Here is a 14,951-nt window from a genome sequence, read left to right on the forward strand (position 1 = left end):
CTTGCTAGATTACGACTCCACGTCAATACAGCCCCCACTGCACCACTTAAGGCCTAGCAATATGTTGAACTCGCTGCATACTTCAGCCTCCTATAGACGTATCTTTCATATGTCGAAGAGAAAGTTTCAATACTCCATAGTGCTGAGTTTTAGTCGCCTTGGGATGGCCACAAACATTCCATCGTCCGCATATAAGCCCATGCATGAGTACCGAATTCTTCGAGTTAGCAATTCCACTCACCTCTATGAGCTTTGCACAACTCTTTTAGTCGCTGAGCAACTCATTCCGCCTTGCATGGTCTTATCCTTTACTAAGCGCCTCCCTTGCCTTGAGTATCATCAAGTATGGTTGTCAATGTTGAGCCGTCGCTCAAACTCAACCATCCAAACCTTTGTGAGCTTCGCATTTTTCTAAGTTTGCTTGTTCTCGTGGTGCCTCTTGCGTGAAGGGTTGGCCATGTCTCTGAATGCCAATCTCAAATGCCCGCTCCTCCGAGCGACTCCTTTTCCCTACATCTACATGCCCGTTTTTTCCCAAATGATCACGCATGTGCTGACTGCCCTCAACGTAGCCCCACTAGGTCCCCCATATTTGCATGCCAAGTGTGTCTATGAGTGCTTGTCCCGCTCTGAGACCATCTGTCTCGGACTTAGCTAGTTTTGCTTAAGTCGTGCGGCACCCTTACATATCCATCCGTAAATGTTAGCCTTCTCGAAGCCTCCCATGGTCCCTTAGGACCCACAAAAGATAAAACGGGTTAGAGAAAACGTCTCATTCGGGATTCACAAGCAAACATTTCTGAAAACACTTCATAGACAATGCAAATTACAAAAAGACTTTACAAGCTCTGAACAGTTACACAAAAAAGGGTCAAAATGGTCTACTATAGATCGAAAATCTCTCACAAGTGTCCACATGACACAACCTTTATTTACAAGCCTAAAGCGGCCACTAAACCCAACTAAAATGAGGTTATTAAGCCTTCGGTTGTCCCTTGTGCAAAGCATGAACATACCAAAAGATACAGACATACATAAGCATTACATCAAACATCCTGTTTAGAAGTTTGTCCGTGACAGCGTGGGGGTGCTCCTCTTGTTGATTTGGCTATAGCGTGGTATAGTATCGGTGGTGGTATGGCTGAGACCCAAAATATACCTTATCACGGAGTACATTCTGACGTGGTCCAAAATTAAATCAAATATACTGAGAAAAATATATATATGTATATATATATGTATATGTATATACATATATATATACATATATATATACATATATATATATACATATATATCCTTCCTCATCGCCCGTATTGATCAGTTTTAATTTCATCGGCATCGTAAATAAACTGTGGTCCGATTCATCTTCGGCAACGGTAAAGAAAAGAAGAAATAGAAGACACATGATTGGCCAGAGAAAATTTGACGGCTGAGATCGCATGTCCCAGGGAAGAGGGTCCCAGATATCCAACGGTCAGGATCTCCTGATCGTTGAAAACTTAGAATCTTGACGCGCGTATTGGCCTTTTTGTAAGTGTGGTTTTAGGGTTTCTCGCTCGAACCTCGTATCTCTCTCCTCTGTTGTGCGAGATTTGTGGGGCTTCTTTCGTTAGCGGGATGGGGAGAGAGCAGCAGCAGCAGCAGCAAGCGGCCTACACGGTGGAGCAGCTCGTCGCCGTGAATCCTTACAACCCTGACATCCTCACAGATCTGGAGAACTACGTCAACGAGCAGGTGGCTCAATCTCGAAGCTGTCCTCTTTGATCTTCCTTTAGATTCCAATTCCATCAACCATTTTGATTGGAAACCCATGGCGGAATCGGAATCTCATTCGATTGCGATTAACTTTAGATTCTTTGACGGCTTACGATCTATAAGATATATCACTTCCATAGCCTTTTAATGAGGCATGTGTTGTTGGAGAGAAGGTTTATGGTGCTTGGAAATGGATATCTATTTTTTATTATCGCTTATCTGTTCCAGTGAAAAGGATTGATTTTGGGCCTGATTCTGCAGAATGTTCTCTTCATGATTCCCATCTTATGCTTGTTGACTATATTAGGACTGAACATCTACTAGAAATGGCTCGCTGTGAATTGACCCCTCCAATGAAACCATGAAAGACACGAATTCTTAGGAAGGCGTTCCAGCTTTCAGAGGAAGTGAAAGCTGGAAACTTGACGTCGCAATCTCGTAACCCTTTGTGCTAATCATGGATTTCTGATAACGAGGAGGCCGTTGCATGATGTGTCTTCAGTCATATCTGGTACTTAATATTTGTTTAAACATTATTTGGGCAGCATAGAAACTCAATGTGAGATCCATCTTAGATGCATCACATCTCTTCTTTCTTCATGGATGCTAGGTAGTAACAATAATCCACAAGTCCAATTCTAGGATGTTGTAAAATCTCTATTTACATTTGTGGATTGATTTACATTGACATGGATATTCAGAGTTTGGGTATTGGGCATAAAAAAATGTTAAACTGTACTTGTTAACTCATACAAGGTGTCTTATGTTTATCCAATATTTCTATTGTTGATGCTAAAAGCTATAACAGATCATTTGTACTTGGAATATTATCATATTGATCGGCAATATATTTTCTCTGGCATGTGTTGTCCAGAAACACTTCTGCTGAATTTCATGTTTACACTATTTGCTTGAACATATATTGAAATTAAAATTGCAATGCACTTGAAGCTTTGGATGGATGTCTAACTTTGACATCTGATGTGTATATGTCAATTGTCCATGCTCTGGTATCCTGCTATGTTTAAGTTAGTTTTTTCAGTCACCTAGATTTGCAGCACTTTCAAACCATGGAGAAAGTGGAATGATATATGGATTCACATATATTAAATTTTCATTAGCATATCAACTACTTTTTTACCCATGCAAACGTATTACTGATTTGCAAAACCATTTTTACACTCTGGTTAAGAAAATGGATATAGGTCTAGGTGGCTTTTGATCTTTATTGAATATCTTGGTCAGAATAAGTGAATATCCTTTCTTACAGGTTTCATCTCAAACATACAGCTTGGATGCAAACCTTTGTCTTCTTCGGCTTTATCAGGTAATGATTTAATTTCTTTATTCGTAGACAGCATTGGAAATTAAATAAGTTTTTCTTCTGACTTTCAATTTTCTTTTTTATAGTTTGAGCCAGGTCGAATGAGTGTTCCTATTGTAGTCCGGATTTTGATTAAGGTCTGTTCTTTTGAGAAGTATTGAATAAAAAATTAAATTAAATTTTAGTCAAACTTGTTCTTGTCCTGATTGCTTCTTAATTTTTTTTTTTCCTTTTTTTTGCAGGCTCTCATGGCTATGCCAGCCACTGATTTTAGCCTTTGTCTCTTCTTGATTCCTGAGCAAGTGGTATTTAAACCTTTGCCTTTGATTCACTATAACAGGAACTAGTTTCTAGATCAACAAGTGGAAATTGGGAATACATGAATTTTGAAGTAACAATGATTAACAAAATTATCCAAAAAGTTATGCAGATACTCGTGTGAAAATTTTGGTTAAATGAGCCATTCCATTAAGAACTAGTAAATCTTCATAAGTGATTAACCTATGTAACTATTAGTAGATGAGAGAGAGATTATAATGTTGCAGTTATAATGATCTGAAAATACTATAAGCATGAAGATCTCAATCTACCGACCATTTCTTTCAGCAGAAAAAATTGCTTTGGTTATTATGTAGTAGCCTTTAAGCCAAGTGACCTTGTGGGAAAAAAAGAGTTTAATTCTTGTGCAAAGTAACCCACTTTGTGTGGGAAAAAAAATGAAGCACATTGTTTTATTCCCAAGAAGGTTTTCGAGTGTCCTATTATATCCTTGTGTTGAATGGCATAATGAACTGCAAGAAGCAACTTCTACTTCCCTTTTATTAGTGATTAGTAACTCTCTTGTCTTGTTTCTACAATTTTGTAATTTAAATCATTGCCCAAAGACAGATATTATATGGTACTGTTTGAATAGTTCTTTCCGTTTACAAACTCATTTACATTTCTAATATTCTATTTTTTTATTCATTGGCAGCAAATGGAAGAGCAGATTAAGACATTGATTGTTCTCTCTCACTATCTTGAAGTATGTATTATTTTATGTTCTGACCTTCACATGTGCCATATGCCCCAAATTGGCTGCTGGTAATTTGAATTCAATATCATTATTGCAGACTGCAAGATTTCGTCAATTTTGGGAAGAAGCAGCAAAGAACCGCAGCACACTTGAAGTTGTTCCTGGTAAAAAGAATGCTCCAACTTATGGGTTGACACCACAGCCATCAAAAGTCCTATCTGTAGTATTCTTGACAATTAATTAATTTCTTGGTTAACAATATACATGGATTAGAATGATGGTTATGATGGCTACATTTTGTAATCATGTGTGGGACTCAGGTGTCTGTGCATGTCAATGTTTCACATTTCCTAATCTCAGTGCTTATCTACCAATTAATAGTCATCCCTACCACTGGGTGATGTGTGAACAGAAGGGTTATATGGTATGCAAAGAATGATAGAGATATCGTTTACAGATAAGGATACAAAAGCTTTCAGGCATGCAAAGAAATTGGTCAATAGAAGTAACTAAAAGGGTTAAGTGCACTTTTTGTAACAACGACCATCCACATCTGCCATAAATCCCCTTGTTATTCTGTTAAGCACACTTCTAACCTTACTCTCTACTTATCTTCCCAGTTACTTAATTCCCAGCTCTTCATAATTTCACTGCTTTACTCTATAAACCACCAACAGCCAACAATTTCACACACTTCCTTTGAATATATATACACATATTACATATATGTTTTGAAATTGTATATAAATGAAGTATGTTGTATACGTTATGTAACTTACAATTAGTATGATGCAGGTTTTGAGCAAGCAATCCAAGCTTATGCAATTCATGTCCTCTCCTTGACTTACCAGAAAGTGCCAAGGCCTGTAACTGCAGAGGTAATGTTTTTTTTTTTATTTGCTTTCTGTGAACTTTATTCTTTGTTAAATATGTTTCAGTGCGATGTATAATGTTTGAGAAATTAAACGTACATGGGACATGTATTGCTGTATTATATGAAAAACAAAGAATCCAGTTCATCTTTAATCTTGAAGCATCAATCTTCGTCAGTATAAGTAATGGTTACACATAGAACAGATTAACATGTCACTGTTTATCTATATTTTGGGTTCTGATTCAGACAACAGTTCATGGGGTGGTTCTTGGTGTTCCTTCACCATCATAAAAATGTCCAATAAACTATTTGCCTATGACCTATATTTATGTCAAAGGAAAAAAAAACTGGTGTGTCCTGGTTTCGATGAGTTGTCTAACCATGTAGACGTCTTTAAATTGATTGCATCCTGTCTAGTCTAGTCGCTTGAGTTCTGCTACTTCTGAGTTTCTGCCTGTTGCACACAATGCATGAGGCATCCACGTTTTCCAGCTTTCTCATTTGTCTGGTTCAAGAATCACTGGCTTTTACACCATGCCATAATGCATGTACTCCATCCTGTTCTCCAATTCTCGGTTTAATGATTGGATCTGGCGTCAATTAAGTGCTTTATGGTCTTTTGTTTCCAGTTGCCGTCGGTAGCTTCTCCATGATGATGGTGTCCCAACTTTTTCTTGACCTATTATACTTATTGTGTTGGAATACGCATTTTAGAGATTGGCTAACTTATAAAGAATGTTCGGTTTGAAAGCTAAAACCTTTTCTTCATTTTTCTTTAGATATTAGTCGGGCTGCCATGTGTGATATATAGAAAGTGCTGTAAATAAAATTGCATAAGCTCACCATCTCTATTCAAGCTTTCCTAGTTCTAAACTGTGTTTTTGTTCTTCAACAGGCCATTAACATCGAAGGTCTCTCTCTGGATAAGTTCCTAGAGTATCATGTGGCAAACAGTGGCTGGGTTCTCGAGAAGGGCCACAGCTGCTCTCAGCTGATGGTCCTTCCTCGTAACGAGTTCAATCATCCAGAACTGAAGAAGAACACAGTTGATGGCATGCCGTTCGAGCATGTCACCCGCATCTTCCCCATCCTAAGCTGAATCCATATTTAAGGCCACATCCTGGTGGGATTGATTACTAGTTACCAAAATCCTGTTATCTCAAGGGCTCGTCTTCCTTGTTGGTTATAAGTCCTGCTGGACTTCATAAAACTTCTAATGGAATCCATGCGTTTCAAAATTTTTTTAAGTGATGTATCATCATACTTGGGATTTTTGCAAGCTGCGAAAATTTCTGAGCTCGCTTAGAATGCTTCCTATTATTACCCTTTTGGGGGTTGCATTTGCAATGGCAAGTTGAATACCTTGAATTCATCAGATCATCATTGTATCTTGACACTTAATGTTGCTTCGTTTAGTGCTTCTATGAGATTGATACCCAAACCATATTAGCTATTTATGCATCTGAGTCCAAACTCAAGTCGAGTATATATGTCAGTCTACTCGGACTATGGATTACGTCACATGTGAAGCCGCTATCTAATTGTCACAATCTAAATTCCAAGTCACTTACTTTCATATCCACACTCAAACGCAAAGTTCTCAATCATAGAGTACGATATCTTGCTCGCTTGGACACTTAAGTACCCAATCATAGAGCATGATATATTGTCTGTTATCATTTTTTCGCTATCTTTCTTGGCTATATACATTCAAGAAAACATAGTGTAATTATTTAAAATTAATCTTCCATAAATTGATGTAACTGTTTGTCTATCCCTCTCCTTTGTCATTGTCATTGCCATTGTTAGTTCCACTTGTGTGATCTTTTTTTTTTTTTTTTTTTCTCTAATGTCTCTCTTCATCTTTTGAATTTTGTGATGCTTATCTTTTCCTCTCATTCATTATCATCATGTTTTTTGTCTTCCATCATGCTCGTATCTGTCTCTCCTTTATCATGATCATCTATTTCATCTACAATCTTTTACTTATTTCATTGACTTTTTTTTTTTTTTTCTCTGTTTGTCTTTTTGTCACGAGGGCTTATCCATCTCCTCAATCACCACATACCTCTTTGCCTTCAATCAAATTAGACTTAAAAATATCCTAATGTCATAAAAATAAATAGAAAAACTAATAAAATACCTATTTGGTGAAAGTTTGAAATGATGTTGATAAAGTTTACGATGTCACACTCATAAAATCAAGACCATAAAAGTCCCTAAAATTAAAAAAAAAAAAAAAAAAATCAATGGAGCAACTATTCATAAGTTTCAATGAAAGTTTAAGATGAGTTGGAGGAATATTTATATCATATTTGTATATATATATTCAACAATTCATTTATCAGTGTCACGACAAAGTTTATCAATCTCAAATGTTCATCATCTAAAAAATATGATATAAATAATTACTATATATATATATATTATTTTTGATGATTTCAGGTACACTTGTCAAGTTCAATTTGACACGAGAGAGAGAGAGAGAGAGAGGGAGGCGATGGAAAGTTGGAAGGAGAGGTGACAGTGGAGGAGAGTGATCAGCGATCGGGAGATAAAGATCAGAAGAAGGGAAAAGGTCGAATCCGGTTTGATAAGATTCATATTCAAATCCTCCTGTAAATCACACAATAATCACTAAGGATAACAGCACGCTGGTCGGTCCTTTTAGATCTTAAGGCCCCCAAAGTGAGGGTGGGGTGTTTGTAGGTGAATCGACCGCAACAGAATCTGACATGATAACAAAATTTATGCTCCGAAGAGTATATTAATGTACGTGGTTAATCCCCTCGTTCAGTAAACTGCGGGAGCAAAACTGGTCCAACATTTGGGGGCCAATTTAGTCATTTTACTGCGGCCGTGTACAGTTAGGGTTTTGCACCGGGGCATAAGAGGCATCGGGACATCCCCCTCGACTTCCCTCACCGCCGCCGTCGCCACTCGCGATATCGCATGTACAAAAGCTCAGGGCTGGAAGGAGAGAACGAGCTTGCTTTGCTCGGTGGTAGCCATGGCGACGCGGGCGCTCTCTCAGAAGGAGCAGGACATACAGATGATGCTCGCCGCCAACGTCCACCTCGGCGCTAGGAACTGCGACTTCCAGATGGAGCGCTACGTTTACAAGCGACGACCTGATGGTAAACCCCCCAAATCTCTCTCTCTCTCTCTCTCTCTCTCTCCCTCTCTCTCTTTTCTGGATGCCAGATCGGCTCTCCACTATGACGTGTATTTGATCGCGAGGAGACTTATGGATAGTAGTAATCCATGAGGGATTGGTGGTATATTCTATTTGTTTTGATATTTTGCTTTTTCTTCATTTTTCCGTCTCTATGCTATATGTTTCGTGCTAGTGGCAAATAACTGGTGGACAAGAAATTCTTTTTTTCGGGGTGGAGAATGGAGATTTATATGCATGATTTAGGAACAACCATCGATGATCGCCGTACGAATCCGTGATGATTATTCCACGATGCCCGAAAAGTAGGTTGTTCCGTTTGATCCGGGAAGAGATTTCGTTGTGGCAAAGGCGGAATGTTTGTTGTTTAGAATGTTGTGTGCCTTGTGAGAAATCCCTGATAAGTACTGCCGAGCAAATGACATCGCATGTGCATGTTACTTAGATATGTTTTGATGATTTTGAAGGACCTCTCGAGTATAATATTAGTTTTTATTCTATGAAATCAAGTAATTAAGAAAATGCACATAAAGATGAAGAATGTGAGCGCCAGGGTTTATATAAGATGATTGTCATGTTGAAGAATCGGTTATTAGAAAAAATTGTAAATCAGACATGGTCCTAGTAGTTCGAAGGTGAAAAGGGTTTCATAATAATTTCTACCACGATAAACTATAGGTCTGATCTTAAGTATACAAGTTTTTTCTTTGTAAATGTCATATCACATTTTTGTTATTCAGGTGTCCACATCATCAACCTTGGCAAAACTTGGGAGAAGCTTCAGCTAGCAGCTAGGGTTATAGTTGCCATTGAGAATCCTCAGGATATTATCGTCCAATCTGCAAGGCCGTATGGTCAGAGAGCTGTTTTGAAGTTTGCACAGTTCACAGGTGCTCATCCTATCGCAGGGAGGCATACACCAGGAACATTTACGAATCAGCTGCAGACATCCTTTAGTGAACCTCGTCTTCTAATTCTTACTGATCCTAGAACTGACCACCAGGTAAAAATTGAAGATTTTTCTCTTCTTTATTTAGCCAAACATTAAAGTTAAAAAATGTCTGGTCCATTCATCAACAGCCTATCAAGGAATCTGCTTTGGGAAACATTCCAACAATCGCCTTCTGTGACACGGACTCTCCAATGCGATATGTTGATATTGGAATCCCGGCAAACAATAAAGGAAAGCTCAGTATTGGTTGTCTCTTTTGGCTGCTGGCAAGAATGGTTCTGCAGATGCGTGGCACTATTCCCCTTGGACGTAAATGGGAAGTAATGGTAAGGTTACATAGATATTGTTTACTTCCAGCTTAATCCTATGTTCAATGCTAGGGTATTGGTTGATGGATAAACCACTTTAATAGGCTTAAAAGAAGTCACTATACAGTTTGATACATAACATGTTCTATTTTCATATTAATAATTGTAATTTCTTTTCTTTTTTTGCAACTTCTGCTGATAGTTTACATGATGAACCATCTCCATGCACAACAGGGACACCTAAAAACATGAATGTTTTAAGCTCTAACAGAATCGTCTCCAACATTCTATATGTCCTTCGATAGTTCTTGCAACACTTGGAAATCATCAGCTTATGTTTGCAGATGATTTCTCTGTTTGGTCTATGTTTTGTCTGTTTTATTAGAAATATTTTGCGTCATTGATCATATTTCAAATATCCTTTTTATTTTCCCAACTAAGCCAGGGTGTTGCAGGTTGATCTGTTCTTTTATAGAGATCCTGAGGAGGCCAAGGAACAGGAGGAAGCAGAGGCCCCAGTTGCTCCTGAGTTTGGTGCAGTTCCAGACTATGGTGCCATGGTACCAAATGATCAGTGGACTACTGAACAGTGGATGCCTGATGCAGCTGTACCTGCTGGTGTTCCTCCTGTGGCTGGAGTTGAGTGGACTACTGGTCAAGGTTAGTCTCGGTGGCCATACAGTGATACATGTAATTTTTAGTTTAGCTGGCGCTTACATATGATGATATTTACACTACGATATCCTATTGCTTACATATATATGCTTTGATGAAATCTTGATGTTAGTTTCAGTTACTCCAATTTCAGAGAGTAATGATTACCTGTTACATGGTGCTAATGTCTTCCTCCCTCAAACAAGACATTTTCGAATGATATTACAGATATACCTTCTGATTTCTCTACATGACTATGCAGATATGCTATCCTTCATTTTGGAATATGAATTGGAGTATCCAAATTAATGATCTAGAATATGTTGATGATAAACAAAATAAATTTTTGCTATAAATTTATTTACTATTTAGTGGCCTGGTTTATTTTTATGTCAATCATCCACATCCTGAACCACCAGAAAAAGACTCTTGTAACCTGTTGAAATTCCCGGTCCAATGAGCATGCATGACACATTTTTTGCTTTTCTATCAACAGCACCTGTAGCCGCTGAGGGATGGGATGCGGCTGCTGCTCCACCAGTGGAAGGTGTTGTTTCTCCTGGTGTTCCGTCTGGTTGGGAGGCTGCTGCACCTGCTGCTCCCGCACCCTCAGGTTGGGAGTAATTGGGAGCCGTGTGCTAGAGTTTCAATTCATGAGTCCAAATGGTGTCTCTCTTATCAGGCTGGGAGTAATTGGGAGCCCGTGTGCTAGAGTTTCAATTCATGAGTCCAAATAGTGTCTCTCTTATCGGAATTTGATTTTTTTTTGTCTGGGTAGTACATTTAGAACCTCAATGGTGCTTTTGTTTACCATATTTCAGCATCCAGCGCTGAATTAGTTGGCTTTGTGTTGTTTTTGTTTCTTCACTTCTTGGTTGCCTTAAAAGATGACAACAAATTTTGATGCAGTATCTTAAATTTATATTTTCCTTAATGAAGTTTGAAGTTTATTACATATTGTATGGATCCATGTAGCTTCAAGAATGTCAGATAGCTCCGCATAATCATTGAGGATACGTAGCTTTACTCATTTCCAATCATCCATGTCATATAAGGAAAAGGCCAACATGCTTACTACGAGTAGAGTTCAGTAGAGTCCAAACAAGGTGATGCCTGGGCTCAATTTACGTTGGAAGTTGTAGAATGGAAATGACATGGAAGTGTAATGCCTCAGAGGCTCTGCAGTAGCTTTAAGGTCTCCTCAACATGCTTCTCTGGTTGGAATTGATTGTTGTAAACGAGTTGAACCACCCCTTTCCTATCAAGGACATAAGTCTGTCTCCCAGGCAGTGTTCCAAAGAGATCACCAGGAATTCCCCACTGTTTCCTCACCTTGTTGCCTTCATCACTCAGTAAGGTGAATGGTAATCTGTACTTTTTTGCAAATGCCTGCCCACAGTCAATCCAAAACTAAAAAGTTTCAATGGAGATAATAAACAGAATATTCCAATTCCAAGATTTTCCTGAAATTTTGATAGGGAAAAAAAGAAAAGAAAAGAAAATGCTCTCGATGAGTCTCATGTACTTTCCAAAAATCTCTAGTCACTAATTACTGCTTGCTGTTGGTTCTTGTTATTAAAACTAATGTAGTTCAGGCAGCAATCATTGCTAATCCGTCTGGGATTAGGTTATTAATAGTTCCATCCCCTAGCAAGAGAAATTAACTTTTAACTGCAGACTGCTAAAGGTTCATTGTTACAGCTTTGAAGTGCTAATTATTTTCATGTTTTAATTCAACAGCTGCAAATGATGGAACTCAGTAATTGGTTGTTCAACAGAAGCATATCTATCTACCAAGTCACATATATTGATTGTTCAAGAGAAACACGGCTGCCAAATGATGCAACTACTCGTATTTGGTTGTTCGACAGAAGCATATCTAATCTACCAAGTCACTTATATTGATTGTTCGTTCAAGAGAAACACATCTGCCAAATCGCATACATTTCAGACAACAAAACAAAGGAAGCAACCAATTAAGAACAAAGAATAATTGTTCCAGAGGAGCACATCTGCACAATCACATACATTCCAGAGAACAATAGAGAGGACGCAACTAAAGAAAAATAGTTTAAAACTACTGAACAAAACATATAGAGTTAACAAACCATGGTTTGGTTACCTTGTGAGAGGAAGGATCATCACCACTAATCCCTATAACCTCAGCTCCACCCTTCTTAAACTTCTCATAGGAGTCTCTAAAGGCACAAGCCTGCATATGGTATGCTTGTACTTATCAATCACAAAAAAAAAAAAAAAAAAAACCATCCTTGATTTTAAATTTAATTAAGATTACAACTAAAACCCTCCAAAGTCAAAACTTCAAACTTGACTGGTGGAATCCACTAAATTGAACTTGGTTACTACAGGCAACAAGAACAAAATCCCAATCTAAATCTTACCTCTTTGGTGCATCCAGGGGTCTCATCTGCAGGGTAGAAGTAGACCACAACCGGCTTGCCTTTGTACTTGGAAAGGGCCACATTTTTCCCATCCTGGTCTTTCAAAGTAAAAGATGGTGGCACATCACCTTTTGACACCTACAAACATTCACAAAATCCCTGGTTTTAGCTATTAGGTATTGCTGTCAAATATCTAACCATGAACTTTCAGTTGTCAAAAACAAAGTATGTGCTGTGTGTTGAGAGAGGACATCTTTAGGCAAAGTGTCATTGATTGGCTTGAAACATCAGATTGTATTTGTTCTTTAGCACAAAGAAACAAGAAGACCTGAAACAAACACTCTTAAGAATAATGCTTGCGTTAATAAAGGAATAAATGGTTGTCAGAGGTGCAAAAGCTTGCTCTGTCTGACATGGGGAGAGAGAGAGAGAGAGAGAGAGAGAGAGAGATGTACCTTGGCACAAATGAGCATCCTCTGAGGGAAGGAAGGTGGTGGGAGTGATGAGGTGGTGTTGGTAGAGAGTCTGAGGCCATATACTTGGGAATGTGATGCCCTGGGGAGAGATGGAGTAGCTGAGGAGGGTGGAATCCTGGGGTTTGGAGCTCTGAAGAATGTGAGAGGGTGTTTAGGGAGAGAGGTGCAAGCCATGGGAGAGGGATCTCTCTCTCTCCTATCTCTCTCCTCTCTCTCTCTCTCTTCTGTGGAGGAAGAAGAGAAGGGATGATGGGTTTGAGGTTGATTCATGTGACGCAAGGATGGGGGATAGAACGCCATTGCGTGGCCACTTGCTGACCTTATCTATATTTCTCTGTCCTACTGGCCAAACCAAATGATAACTTCGACACTTGGCTGAGCTACATCTCCTTGGAGCTTCATGTTAGATGCGGTTCTGTGGTCATTCTTCCAGACATGCACGTCCATATTATCCATGTTCATATGTACAACTTTACATGTACAAGGAGATGAACATGTATGGATACATACCTAGTGTGTTTACATACACACCACATATACATACAATATGTATAGATGTCTGTATGTACATACAGAATGAGTAAATGGAATGCATTTACGTGAAGGATAAAATAATACTAGTACATGCTTAATTGTGTTTTTGCAAATAAATGGTCTCAGAAGTAAGATGTACTTAATGTGTTGATTCATCTACTAAGCCTTTTGAGCGTTGGCATAATGCTTTTGGCCGGCTATCTACCACTCATCCGTAGAAAGTACTCTAACCTAGTAAGTATAAAATAATACTAGTACATGCTTAATTGTGTTTTTGCAAATAAATGGTCTCAGAAGTAAGATGTACTTAATGTGTTGATTCATCTACTAAGCCTTTTGAGCGTTGGCATAATGCTTTTGGCCGGCTATCTACCACTCATCCGTAGAAAGTACTCTAACCTAGTAAGTAATTTTTATTTATGTTAATAGTATGATTTGTAATATTGTACCATATCATTCGGTATGAATGATATGTACCGATCCGATAGAGGATCGGTATGGATAATATATTGGTATATCTTATTATATTATAAATTGATATGTTTGATATAATTCGATATTGACCATATCGACAATTATTTAGTACACCGATATAATATGGTATTCAAAACCTTGATTAATAGAAATGATATCTATCATGCTGGTTATTGCAAAGTTGTGAACTAATTCCCAATTCCCAAATCTTTCTTGACATTGATAGAAATAAAGGTTATCACAGGCTGACCAAATACAAGGTGTTTAGGTGTAAGTCACCCCAACAGTTGAGAGTTATTTAATTGCCAGTAACTTTCGCAGATGAACATCTTATTAAGAAACTTGAAGTCTATGTAAACAGAAAGATAAGATAAGCAGGAATCACTCTCTGAAGTTTGTTGAATAACAACATACAATTTTTATTTTGCAAGGTCCTGGATCAAGAAGTTCCTTCACCCACTTATCCTTTGTGGAAAAAGGAAAGAACATATAAAATTTTCTTGATACATAATGTGTAAGATCAACAAACAGAGTAGAACTCATTTTGTGTTTGAGAACAATATTTCTTGAATATAAGTTGTATCAATCAATAGTGTCAACTCAGTCAAATGATTTATGAGGAAATGTGTACATGCCTGGAGGCAGATATTAAAGTTGTCTTTGTTTAGAAATGTTCCTGACCACTGCACAGGGAGGCGCTTTTAGTTGACTGTAGCACTCTCGAGAACTTAGAAGCAGCATTTTACCAAACGACTGCATGCTAAGCACAAAATTTTCGTCCTTCCAATTCCATCTGCTTGTGTATCATTTTGAAGTTGATCGTAATAGTCTCAAGTATAAGGACCAGAAATACTATTGGGACTATGGAATCACTGTTTGACAATAATGCCTGCTTGTGTATCATTTTGAAGTTGATCGTAATAATCTCAAGTATAAGGACCAGAAATACTATTGGGACTATAGAATCACTGTTTGACAATAGGCATCATCAATCATTCAGCATTT

At 38.1% G+C, this 14,951-nt stretch overlaps 3 protein-coding genes across 3 annotated transcripts; 2 read left to right on the forward strand and 1 right to left on the reverse strand.

Moving 5' to 3' along the window:
- Positions 1–1,559: 1,559 nt before the first annotated feature.
- Positions 1,560–6,346, forward strand: LOC103975003 (eukaryotic translation initiation factor 3 subunit K). The gene is made up of 8 exons (XM_009389914.3): positions 1,560–1,737; positions 3,029–3,085; positions 3,169–3,219; positions 3,325–3,387; positions 4,056–4,106; positions 4,195–4,261; positions 4,893–4,975; positions 5,867–6,346. The coding sequence occupies exons 1-8, from the start codon at positions 1,621–1,623 to the stop codon at positions 6,068–6,070; spliced, it is 693 nt and encodes a 230-aa protein (XP_009388189.2). The 5' UTR covers positions 1,560–1,620; the 3' UTR covers positions 6,071–6,346.
- A 1,532-nt stretch (positions 6,347–7,878) lies between these two features.
- LOC135638704 (small ribosomal subunit protein uS2-like) lies at positions 7,879–10,927 on the forward strand. Its single transcript, XM_065152000.1, has 5 exons — positions 7,879–8,108; positions 8,887–9,149; positions 9,227–9,424; positions 9,862–10,066; positions 10,557–10,927. The coding sequence occupies exons 1-5, from the start codon at positions 7,982–7,984 to the stop codon at positions 10,682–10,684; spliced, it is 921 nt and encodes a 306-aa protein (XP_065008072.1). The 5' UTR covers positions 7,879–7,981; the 3' UTR covers positions 10,685–10,927.
- A 140-nt stretch (positions 10,928–11,067) lies between these two features.
- On the reverse strand, positions 11,068–13,193 carry LOC103975172 (peroxiredoxin Q, chloroplastic). The gene is made up of 4 exons (XM_009390081.3): positions 12,918–13,193; positions 12,463–12,600; positions 12,183–12,272; positions 11,068–11,449 (listed from the first exon to the last, which is right to left on the reverse strand). The coding sequence occupies exons 1-4, from the start codon at positions 13,110–13,112 to the stop codon at positions 11,231–11,233; spliced, it is 642 nt and encodes a 213-aa protein (XP_009388356.1). The 5' UTR covers positions 13,113–13,193; the 3' UTR covers positions 11,068–11,230.
- Positions 13,194–14,951: the final 1,758 nt, after the last annotated feature.

The sequence above is a fragment of the Musa acuminata genome, chromosome BXJ3-5, assembly GCF_036884655.1.
Source record: "Musa acuminata AAA Group cultivar baxijiao chromosome BXJ3-5, Cavendish_Baxijiao_AAA, whole genome shotgun sequence".
Taxonomy (NCBI): domain Eukaryota; kingdom Viridiplantae; phylum Streptophyta; class Magnoliopsida; order Zingiberales; family Musaceae; genus Musa; species Musa acuminata.